This window comes from Zosterops lateralis (genome assembly GCF_965231275.1).
Source record: "Zosterops lateralis genome assembly, chromosome: 17".
Classification (NCBI taxonomy): domain Eukaryota; kingdom Metazoa; phylum Chordata; class Aves; order Passeriformes; family Zosteropidae; genus Zosterops; species Zosterops lateralis.
The window spans coordinates 1684260-1696748 of record NC_139777.1 but is presented as its reverse complement, the minus strand read 5'-3'; the positions used below and the strand labels follow the sequence as shown (position 1 = coordinate 1696748).

Genomic DNA, 12489 nt, shown 5'->3' with positions numbered 1-12489 from the left:
TCTTTATGGTGTTTCAGTGAGGGCTGGTGGGAGGGGCTGGTGATTTTTCTCCTGTACAGACAAGCCATTGATTGCCTCTATGAGTCATGGATAACATCACAGCACTTACTGGCACCACATTACTTGAAATTATTCCTCTTTTTACAAAGAGGAGTGTCTGTTATGAGCTCGCTCTGCAGTTCTGATGATGCAGCAGGGAAGAGGAATTTTTAACGTTTTCACAGTTTTTCCACAGGTGCAGGGTTGGCTTCTTGTTTGTTTTCAGTGGAAAAAAAAAAGGATATTGAAAGAGTTGCATTTTTAAACAGTTGTTGTTCCTTGCACCTCCAGCTTCAGAATTACTGATGGCTTATGGAAGATTTGGCTCCTGTGAAGTAGTTTGCTAAAGCAGAGAGAAGATTTTGATGTGAAATTTGGATTTATATTCCATCAGGAGCTATTTTCCTTTTTAGCTACGAAATGATGGTTTAAAAAGACTTTTCCTCTCACTGCAATTTAAAACAGATGCATTGTTTTTAACACTGACCTGCCGCTGCCACCACCACTCTCTTCCAGCAGGATGCTTGTTTTATTTCTTATTAAAAAAATATAAAAATCTAAGAAATGGAGCTTTGATGAAATCTTGAAGTTCCATGGATGGCAGATTTTTATTGCACAGCCCTCAGTTGTGGCTTTTGCATCTTTTTTATCCTGTGCCACTTTTTGTGGTGGCAGTCCAGGCTCAAGTGAGGCTGATACCAAAAATGATGGATAATTTTATTGTTAGATAAAAAAAATTATCAAGAGAACAGAAGAGAAGCTTCATTTGAGGCCTGAGCTGGGCAGGGTAAGGACCAGGAATGATGCTCAGCGTTGCATCAGAGTATTGCAACTCCATCCTGTGCCTGGTGCTTTCCCCTCTCTCTCTGAGCCTCAGAAACACCACAAGGGTATTTCCTTTCCATCTCAGAGTTTGCAGGGTGAGCTGGGCTGTGAGGAGATTTCCCAGCCCTCGAGGGAAGGATTTTAAGGATAAAATTGCAGTGATGATGATTTAAAAGCTGACACCTGTTGCTCCAGGGTTAATCCCAATGAGTGTCTGAGCAGGGGCAAAGCTGCAGAGAACTTGTTAAAAGGTAAAAAAGTTTTTTCAAAATTCCAACGAAATATCTCAATTCCCATCCAACGGTGTGTTATTTCCACACATCTCCCCTCAACACCCCCAGTGCCCCAGGAGTCTGAGCAAACCTGAGAAAGGCCTGGGGGAGCTCTGGGGATGCTCATTTAGTCTCCACTTACTTTTCCTCAGCTCTTGTTCTCTTTTGGTGCCTAATTACAACTAACCCACCTTCTGCTCTATGTTCTGCCCACTTTGATCTTGCTGGAGCATTTATTAAAGGAGCAGGTGATTTTTTTCATGGCATTTTTGCACACCAGAAAGCTCCAGAAGTGCCTGATTTCTGATTTTTTGTTGCTGTAAGGAGATTGATGCTGGGGTGCTGATGTGCTGAATTAAAAAGGTGGGGCGTTGGCCTGCCAATGGCATGAAGTATTTCTTTTTAGATCTTCCTTACAGCATCATAAAACGCTGCTAAATTCAGATATCATATTTTTGTTGCAGGCTGGTTCCAGGACAAAGCCCAGCCCTGTCTGTGGATGTTTATGGCTTCCCATATAAGCCTTCAGACAAAATTTGTATCTCATTTTGTTTGAGTTACAGCAGGATGATATCCCAGCTCTGAGCAGAGACACTGAAAAGTTGCCACTGTGATGAAATGGAGGGAAAAGGAAAAACATCCCTTTTAAACTTCCTGTAAATCACTGCACGAGAGGGATAAAATATCTGCATAAAGTGTGTGTGGGAGTCCTGTAATGTAAACACAAATGCATTTAAGCCTTGTCTTGTTTTGGTGGTTTTTTTTTTTTTTTTTTTTTTTTTTTTTTTTTTTTTTTTTTTTTTTTTGGATTGCAACTATGTCAGTGTTTAAATCTCCTTTTAAATCTCCTCTGCAACCTGGTGTGCTTGGGGAGGAGGATTTTAGCTCTTGCTCCAGAGGGTTTTCTTGCTGATCTGGCTCCTTCCTTATCTGCTTGGTTGCTTATCTGCACGGCTGCAAAGTTTTTATCATAAATGCAACTTCTCAAAAAGTAATTCCATTTATTTACAATTAATCCAGAATGGGGCTTGTCTGCATTTGAATTTTTAACAAAGAAAAAAATACCCTTCATTCCCTGTCTGCCTCAGCTTTCCCAGGATCAAAATTCACTTTCTGCTCCTGAGTTGGGAAGGTGCCCAATGGCAGGACGTGTCCAAGTGCCCCATAAATAAATAAATAAACAAAGCACAGAGCAGAAATGGGGCTGCTCAAACATCCCTTGGTGATTTTCTGCCTGGGAAAGGAGAGCACCCACTGCCCACCATCCCCATGGGGGTGAAAGATGAGGAGGGGACGGACCAATTGACAAAAATCTCATTGATTTTCCCGACCAGAAAATGGGTTGTCCCATTTGTGATGTCACTGATGTCTCATCCTCTGGATTTTTTTTGAGATTTCACCACGGGCTGTGCTGGTTCCAGAGCTGATGTTTGTGATGAGAACAAGGCAGGGAACACCCTGGTGGGGCTGCATTTACCTGTGGAGCTGAGAGATGACTCAGATACTCACAGGCACAATTTAGCAGAGATAAAAGCTCTTAATATTTAAGCTATTTTTATTTTTTTTTCAGGTTGTGTATTTTTAAAGGCTACATTTATCAAAGGCAGATTCTAGGGCAAATCCCATCCATTTGACTTTGCCCCCACTCTTATTCTCAGTTGATCCCTGGGCTGATCCCCACCTGCAGTGGTGAAAGAGGAGATTGTTGGTTGAGTGTTTTTGGGGTGCTTTTTGTATATTTTTGCATGTTTACTCATTCCCACAAAGAATATTCCAATGGCTGGGGAAAAAAAACCCCACAACCCTTGACACAAGTAAATATACAGCAAAAGTATTGTGGTGAAATGAGAGGCATTTAAACAAGTGTAGATAATATCAAACTATCCAAAAACAAATTGAATTTCAACTGAGAATAAGAGTGGAGGCAAAGTCAAATGGATGGGATTTGCCCTAGAATCTGCCTTTGATAAATGTAGCCTTTAAAAATACACAACCTGAAAAAAAAAAAAAAAAAAAAAAAAAAAAAAAAAAAAAAGAAGCTTAAATATTACGAGCTTTTATTTTATCTCTGCTAAATTGTGCCTGCGAGTATCTGAGTCATCTGGCTGGAACAGGTGTAATTGTTTGTGTGTTGTGTATCTGCTCTGCCCAGCCCTGACAAAACAGTGAAATCACCACTTGGGCCTCAGAGACACAACAGAGCTTTGACCTTAGGCTCTGTCATTGTGCCTTTGTTATCTCTGTGCGTTCTGGAGCTGCTGCATTTTAATTCCTCAGCTTTTTTCCTGTTTGTTTCCTCTGAGGCAGTCCCAGGAGCTCGGATTCACCGGCTTTTTGTGTGGAATTGCTGTTTCTGGTGAAATAACAGCCCAGACTGAATATCTCTCACTGTTAATTAGAGATCAGCCCAAACCAAAGATAGTCTGTTTGATCCTTCCCTCCCTCTGGAATCTTTTCTTTCCTGGGAAAAATCGCTCAGAGCTGGCTGGAGGATTGACCATTGTGCTGTAGAGGAACTTCTGTGGTTTCCAAATGCATTTCATTCTCCTCAGGAATTAAACAAAAAAAAAAATCCTTCTAAGTGTCTGAGAACCTTCTGTGTGTAAAGGATTTCTCCTTGTCTCGAGTTCACTCTTGCCTATAAATCCATCCCACTGAGACCTCTGTCAAACCTCGTATCTTTTAGTGTGAAAAGTTTTGGTTTCAAGAACATGAAGCTTTTATCAGGTTCTCACTGCTGACCTGGCAGAATGGATTGGGAGTGATGATGCAGATGTTCAACCCCCGTTGCTTTGTGTGTCAGTGATGGTGGATTAAAGAAAATGTTCCTTTTTTACTGTTTAAACTGTTCTGTTTTACTGCTGCTAATATTCAATATGCCAGTTTCTCAGGCATATTGAAACATGGGTGAGAAAGAAGCTGAACGTTTGATGTGATGATAAAAGAAATTAAAAAAAAAAAATAATAAAGAGAGTGCTAGTAAAAAGTTTTGGAAGTCAGTTTGAGATGTGGCCAATCAATCCTCTCTTTGTGGTAGCCAGTCCTGCTTTGGAGCAGATTCAGATTGGGGAAGGTGGGAAGGGAGCTGATGCAGATGAGCTTTGAACAGAAATGTTATTCCACTGTACCTGTGTCAGATTGTTCCGTGATTGTGGCCAGCAGTATTGATCCCCTGCAATCCTTTGCTTTTATCAGGAGCTGAGGGCTGAGCTGAGCAAACATTTGAGTTGTCTCTGTGTTTCCTTTTCTCTCAGTGGTGGAGAGCCGAGGAGGGATCATGGACAGCATCCAGAGATTCTCCAACCTGCCAACGTACCTCCCTGCCAGCCCTCACGTCTCCAACGCTGACATTTTCTTCTTCCTCAAAGAAGCCAACCAGGATATCATGAGGAACTCCAGTTTGCAGTCCAGGGTGGATTCATTCTTTATATACAAAGCCAAGCAGCCACCTGTCCTAAACGCCACGTACGGACCCTTTTCTGTTGAACAACCCATCCCTTTGGACCTCATGCTGACTTCTGCATCTTTTGGTCTCACAAACAAATTCACTTTTAACTGGAAATTAAAATCCCACATAATCAACAGCTCGATCTATTCCAACAAACCCAAAATCCAAACCTTGTTCTACATCGCGGGCAGGGATTGGGACGACTACGACCCCGAGGAGATGCTGCCTTGTGTGAAGATGTTTGCTTTCCTGGAGTCCAGAGAGGTGGTGGCCAGCTGTAGGCTGACAGGCCACCTAGGATTATGTGTTGTGGAGTTGGAATTGTCTCCCAGCTGGTTCAGCTCCCCTCCACCTCTTCTTTCAGAGGAAACAACCTCCCTGGAAGGGATTACCGTGGAGCTCTTCTATAAGATTTACGCAGTGGATGGGGAATGTTCTCCAGAGGATGCAAAATGGGAAAACAATATCCATGCAGGTGAAGAGAATGACCACCAGGCTTTGTCAGCTATGGAGAGGATTGGGAGCATCGTTGTTTACCCAAATCAAGACAGATTAAAGCAGTCTTCGCTGAGGGTGGATGAAAATATCATTATTCACTTGCCACTCAGCCCGGTCAGAGAGGGTGACATTGTGACCTTCCATGTTTTCCTGGCTGATTACTCGCTGGCAGACCAGTTTGTATTAAGGTAAGAGAAGTTTTTTAAGTATTTTCTGCAAAACAAAAAAGGGGCAAATCAATGGTGGGTGTAAATCTTTGCTTATATTTAATGTTTTCATGAAAGAACTTCTGCATTTCCTCTTCAATAGGGGAAAAAACTGTAAATAGTCTTGAATTATCTGTGTGGATGACACTTTTTGGAACACGGGCATTGATTTTGAAGTACGGGCTATAAATGCTTGTTTGATTGTTTTTTTTTGTTTTAATTCTGTTTGCTTCCAGTCACAATTCTGCCTCTTAAATTCTGCAAGTCAGCCAGGGTAACTGCCCTGATGTGCTTTGCTAAAGAGTTTGCTGGAGGGTTTTCTGTTCCTTTGGTGAAGTTTCCTCTGTTTTTTATTGACTTTATTATTATCATCTTTTCAAACTGCACAGGACTGCATCTTGCACAGGTCAAACGTGGTGAGAACTCTTTTGTTGCATCATACAGAGCTGAGAGGTGAGAAAATGAGCTCAGCCTGTGCAGGAATCCTTTGGCAGAGCCAGGATTTAGAGCCAAACTTTTAAAGTTCTCTTCAGTTTTCCTTTAAGATCAGCCCATCTTGCTTCTTCAAACTTTTAAGTGTTTGTTTCGTGGCCCATTTTTTGTTTTAAGTTTGGGGACTCTCTGTTGACCTCATTGTTGTAATAGGAGAATTCAGGCATTTGTAACCACCCCCAGGGTTAGTGCTGTGTGCTTGTTGTGTCAGACTCTGGGTTCAGAGCTGCACAGGGACCAAATTCAGAGAGAAATGTGAGCCAAACTGGGGGAATAAAAGGGCCAAGAGGTAATTGGAAAGTGTCGTCTGCTGTAAAGGATGTGAGACTCATGGGAAAGGAGGGAAAAGAAACCTCAGAGCAGATTCGTGCCTTACTTCCAACTTTTTGATCCAGGAGGATGGGAGCAGAGCGTGGCAGAAGTGCACTTTGGAGACAGATGTTGAGAAAACAGACAGCAAAACCTTATGCAGCACTTTCAAATCATTCAGCATTTTGTGAACTGGCACATACATATTAATAAACTTCCAGATTGCTGCCCAAATGGGGATGAGTTCACAGCAAAGGGGGGGAGAAATGAGTGAGAAATATAATGAAGTTTAACCCAACTTTCAAAGGTTTGGGTCAGGAAGGGGCTGCCTTTAAACACAACTTTATTCGTGCTTTTCCTTGGATTTGGTGTTTTTAATTAGTTAAATATGAATTTGGCCAGCATCCAGGGGCAGGGGATGGACTGGCCTGATGGAGCAGGCGCCTATTGATCCCCGGCGCCAGAGCAGAGAGATTATAGAATTTGCCTAAGGCTCTGCAAGGATTTAACATCAGCTCTTAATTCTCAGGGTTTTGTTCTCTCCCCAACACCACAGATGAAACTCCCAAGGTATTAGACGCAAACCTAAGACGGGGATGTTTTCTTTCCGCTGGAATTTCTGAAATAGGATTTGCCTCGTGACAAATGGTGTGCAAGGGTGGAGTTCTGATATTTCTGCTGGTCAGGAAATAACCAAAAACATCTTGCAGAGACACTTTTGAAAATGCTGTCTTTCAAAAGAAAAATAGGTCCTGGGTGTTTGTTGCCTTGATTTTTCAGCCTTCTGATTGTTTTTATTTTTACTGGAGTTTTCTCACGCTTGTGACAAAAAAAAAAGGTATTTTATAAACAACACACTCCTTTCCAGGGGGAAGGACAAACTGATGGACTTCTGAGTTGACCACTGGGGTCAGAGGGGTGTTCCTCTCATCCCCCAATCCTTGACCAAAACCCAAAAACTATATAAGTAAAGATTCCCAAATAAACTTCCATTTTTCCTTTTCATCTCCCATCCTGATGGTGAGTGTGGTTCTTTTCATGTCCTCTCACGACACTGGGAGCACTGAGCAAGTGACTAACCTGGATTTTCAGGGAAGCAGAAAATGAGGGAGCAGCCCCAGGATGATCCACAAGAGCCTGGATGCTGCTGCTGCTGAAACCTCCCCTTGTCCCACAGCCCCTGGGATTTGCCCGGCTCCAGCTGCTCCAGATGTTCTCCCAACATGTGGAACATCAGAGCTCCGGAGCTGCTGGGAAGGCAGTCAGGTTTCCATGGGGATTTTCCTCCTCTGAAAAGTGTATGGGGTCTGTTCATCTCCGGGAGATGTTTCTGTTACAATAAATCAGCATGTTTTACGTGCCCAGAAATATTTCCTTGGAAAATTTCACTGTTGGCTCTCTGTAGTCCAGCCTGTCTGGGCTTTTATTTGGCTTTGCTTGCTATTGTGCTTTTCATCAGAGAAACTGATTTTTTATTTTTTAAAAAAATAAAAATTCTGTATTTTTATTTACCCTTCAGCTGAATGCTGAAAGTGAGAGTTCTGCTGGTGGTTCACCTGTCCTTTGGAATGGAAACTGCACCTGCAACTGTTGCTGTGATTATTTTGAATGATATCTGTTGGGTCCATGGAGAGATTTTCCAGCTGATGTTTCCATGGAAGGCAGGGAATGATGCTGAGGGAAATACAAGCACTGGAGTGCCTGAATCTCATTTATGCAGTTTCCATCACCAGCTTTCCCTGTTTGTCTGCTCAATGCTAATGCCTGTGAAAACCCAGAAGGTTCTTATATACATAGAATTTCTGTGTGTTATAGCCAGAGGAGAAAAAAAAAATACATTGAAGTGAATGTTTGCCTTGGGAAATATATTTTTTGCCTAATATAACTGATAGTTTTTAATCATATCTGTTGTAAGTGTAGCAGGGTCTGGCTCATATGAGAGGATAGATCAAAACCAAGTCATTCTCAGCACAGCATTTGATGCCAGCCTTGAGCTCTGACAGGATGCAAAGGAGCAGATATACCCAATTTTATGCACCTTTTCACTATTCCATGCCGTGTTGCATAATATTTTATTTAATGCTGGATTTTTTTTTTTTCCCCTAGCAGAACTGACTTCAATTCTCATGTGGGAGCTGATTCTTTTTTTTGTGTTTTGGTGAATTCTGTGATTCTCGAGCAAAGCTTGGAGACTGAAAAGCATTTGGGAGCAGTTCCTTGATTGATTGATTGATCGATTGATTGACTCCAGCAATGTGCTGTGCTGGGAGACACCCAATTGTTAAATGTCAATAATCCCAGTTGTGTCACTCACAGGGTGACACTGCAGTTGTTGGTGAAGCTCCAGCCATCACTTCCATCAGTCCAAACTAGTTTTGCTTGTCTTGGTTGGTTGTTTTCATTCAATAACTTGAATTTCAGGTGGAATCGCAGCTCTTGTGGTGTTTTAAATAAAATAAATTTATTTCTTTTCCTGCTGGGATGTGGCTTGGTGTTAGTAAAGGACAGGGACGTGTCAAGGGGCAGAATTTGGGGGCTTTGCTGTGCCTGCCACTCCTATTGCTGGCTCTGCTGGCAGCTGATCCATACACGTGTGTGCCATGAAATGTTTGTGACACTGGAGATTAATTGGTGGCCTTGCTGCTCTGCTCTGAGCTGCAAAAAATTCACCATCTGGGAAGATAAATTCTGCCCGTTACGTTTGGTGGCTTTGTCACTGAGCACAGTTTAACTCTAAAGGTGGGTGAAATGGGCTATGTGGCCATGATTAAACTCTTTTATGGGCCACCTTGTTAAATAAAAAAAAAAAAGGTAAAAATGAAGGACAGCTTTGAGATTCCAGCAGGACTCGTTACATACTTTGAGTGTCACAAATTTTTCAGGCACTTTTTGGTCCTTTCATGTGCTGGAGCGTCTCTGTTTCCTTCCTCACTGGCAAATGAGATGAAATGTAGTAAAATGAGGAAAGAAAAGACAGAAATCACGACTCCAGAAGGGGCAACAGCGACTTTAGTGCTAATTGCTGAACAGAAGAAATCTCCTGATACGTGGAGGAGTTATAAAAGAGACAAGAGAAAACAATCCCCGCTCAAGTGGAGGAACAGAAATCTCATCTAATAGCACTGGAAACGGCTTCTATTTCTTCTGTGGTGTTTGTTATTATTTAACTCCATCTCCAGACTCAGAGGGTGTATTTAAAAGAAAAATGGGAGTCAATTTGTACAGCAGGAGAACGTTTAATGAAACAAATGGACAATTGCCCCTTGGTTATCGGGAAGAAATGAGGACACTCTGTTTAGGAGTAAACAATGGAGTTTTTGGCCTGTTTTCCAAGTCTCTCCATCTAAACTGTGAGTGAGGATTTGCTGCTGCTGAAAGCTGAGCACTAACAGCAAATTGTCACACACAAAATTAACAATTAATTGTCACACACAAAATGTGGCTCTGTTGACATTCTTTACACGTCCCCAACACCAACGACCCATCCTTCTTTTGTGCCTGGTCAGAACAGACCTGGGGATTGGAGAAATTCCAGGAATAACAGTGAGGGCAGGTAATAAATGCCTGAGAAGGAGGATGGAAGCAGTGGTGGCTCAGGATGTGCAGCAGGACCCTGCTCAAGGACCTCAATGTCACTCCCTGCCTTGGCAACTCCAGGAGAAGGATTATCCACTCCTCCTTGTAGTTCTGGTTTGTTCCTGAGATGTTTTGGTTTGCTGAAATTCCTTTCCCAGGGAATTTTCTGTCAACAGGAGAAATGTTTTTGTAGCTGTCCCTTTGTTCTTCATTCCTTTCCCCAGGAGGGACTTCTCCTTGCTGTCCCTCTGCTCTGACCAATGGGAGTGAAGAGGTTTGTCTTTGTGTCACCAATCCAATTGGTCTGTGTGAAATGGGATAAAAGGGAGACACAGCCCAGAAATAAAGGAGTCATTTTCAGCCTCCTGAATCTCACAGTCTGTGTCCTTGTGGTGTAAAACAGGGTCAAATAACTCCATTACATCACACCCAACAAAAAACCAGGAGCTCGGCAAGACCCTCCCTCATCTCGAGATAATGTTGGGTTTGATTGGAAAAAACTGTGTATAAAGGGGACACATCCCAAAAATAAAGGAGTCATTTTCAGCCTCTTGAAGTTGAAGTCTGTGCCATTGTGGTTCAAACAGCATCACCTCCCTGCTCTGCTCCACACAGAGCAGGACAAAAATTCCCTTTGGATTGGGGGGATAAACCAGGACAAGGTGTGATCCACGCCAGGAGACCCTTCCTGATTATTCTCACTAGGCAAACCCATCTGAAGGATTTATATTAATAAACATATATCCATATGGAGGAGGTGATGTCTCCTGCTAAGGAATAAAAATCGCACAGACCATTAAAAGTGACTTACGAGGCTTCTGCGTTAATAATGAAAGATCTGGAGAAGTCTGAGCAGTCGTCTAGAAGGCCAGAAAAAGATCATTAAGAGGATGTCTCCTGCCAATAGCTGCCAAGAGCAAACAAGGGAAAGAAAACAGAAGGTTTTGGATCTGGAAATGCATCGAAAATGAGAGAGTACAGACTGTGGGGAATGTGAGGAGGAGGCTCCACACGGCCTTATGGGGATGGGGAGCTGTCACTGGGATTGTCACTGGGATTGTTACTGGGGAGACAAAGAGATGATTCACTGGAGCATCGTTTTGGGATGAACATTCAGCAGAAATCAAAGCGTTGAGAAAGGGGCAAAAAAAATGCTCTTCTGAAATCAGAAATGCTGGTTCAGATTTAGAAATAATCGCAGGAATGAACCATTACTGGTGGCTTGGGAATAATTTGGGTTTTAGCCCAAAATTTTATTAAACCCGGGGTGAACGTTGAAATTTTTGGTTTCCCTTTTTCTCTCTGAATGGAACTAAATGTAAATATGAAACAGTCATACGTAATATTAATAAAAATATCAAGCACTGCTAAGTCTGGAAATGCCAGATGTGTCTGTTCAACCTTATTTCAGTCCCCAAGTACTTATGCACTGTTTCATATTCCTCCAAGACAGATTCACACCATTTGTTTTTTCTCCAAATCTCCTGCTTCATTTGATGCCTATATTGTTTTCCTCCCACTATTTTCTTTTCTTTTTGTTACTGGATGGGAAAGGGAGTAACATCTTTTCAGGACACTCCTGTAGAGCCTGGGGGATCTGTCACCAGAATGTTTTTTATTTTGACTTGAGTGAACCATTTCCATAAATCCTCTTTCAGGAAAGGTTGAACCATCATTTTATTTTTCTTATTTCTGTTTGAGCCCGGCTTGTGGCCCAGAAAAAATTGGCTGCGGCTGATGAAAACCTGACATGATGGTACGGAGTGCACAAAATTCACAAGGATGATGCATGAAGTAGTTAGACCTGAATCTCTCCTGGCTGAAGGGAAAAGAGGTTTCTTCCCTGGGAGCTGCTGGCAGTCCATGGCTCTGCTGCATCCACATCCATGAGCCAACCTGGGAATAATTAATTGTGCCACACTGGCAACTCCTCTCTCCTTAAGATCACCTCCTCTGCCCTGGAGGGGGAGAAGAAAAGAAACCACCTCCTCATACAGCCCTAAAAACAGTTCAAAATGACTAAAAAAATAAACTCCTCCTCAGAGCTGGAGCAATTCTGAAAGCTTAGACAGCAATGGATCTCTGACAGGGAATAAATGATCCAGTGAATCCTGAAAGACCCTGCAGGACTCCAGTCAATAAAGCTTTTTAATGGAATTTTAGATAAAGGTCAACTATGTGCTGCAATAATCAGCTGCCCATGATCACTGCACGGGCAGAGCAGCAGCTCCAGTGACAGGCAGAAGCCCTGGGAATTGTTGGATATTGGCTTGGAAGTGCTTCCAGATGGGATTTGCAGCCTCGTGGTGATAAAACAGGGGGTTTTAATTGAGATGTTTCCTGGTGGAAGTTTCTGTTGCTCTGCCAAAGGTGTCCTGGACGTGCTGCTTTGTGCCCAAACCGAGTTCCTGTGCTGGTGGGGAGGTGCTGGGCAGGGGGAGGAGGATGGGGACAGTCCTGGGGACTGGGGCAGATGTTCCCATTGCCTGCTCCTTCCCTTGGCCTCCACAGCCTTGGCTCAGGGATCTTCCCTTCCCTTCCCTTCCCTTCCCTTCCCTTCCCTTCCCTTCCCTTCCCTTCCCTTCCCTTCCCTTCCCTTCCCTTCCCTTCCCTTCCCTTCCCTTCCCTTCCCTTCCCTTCCCTTCCCTTCCCTTCCCTTCCCTTCCCTTCCCTTCCCTTCCCTTCCCTTCCCTTCCCTTCCCTTCCCTTCCCTTCCCTTCCCTTCCCTTCCCTTCCCTTCCCTTCCCTTCCCTTCCCTTCCCTTCCCTTCCCTTCCCTTCCCTTCCCTTCCCTTCCCTTCCCTTCCCTTCCCTCATGGGAATGG

General features: G+C 43.2%; 1 protein-coding gene across 1 annotated transcript in view; it reads left to right on the top strand.

Moving 5' to 3' along the window:
* Positions 1 to 12489, top strand: part of TMEM132B (transmembrane protein 132B) — a gene marked incomplete at its 5' end in the record, with an annotated part of 257632 nt that overhangs the window by 69336 nt on the left and 175807 nt on the right. Inside the window, one exon of the mRNA XM_083873975.1 lies at positions 4391 to 5270. Within this exon, the coding sequence (XP_083730101.1) occupies positions 4391 to 5270 (880 nt within the window). The remainder of the gene's footprint in view (positions 1 to 4390; positions 5271 to 12489) is intronic.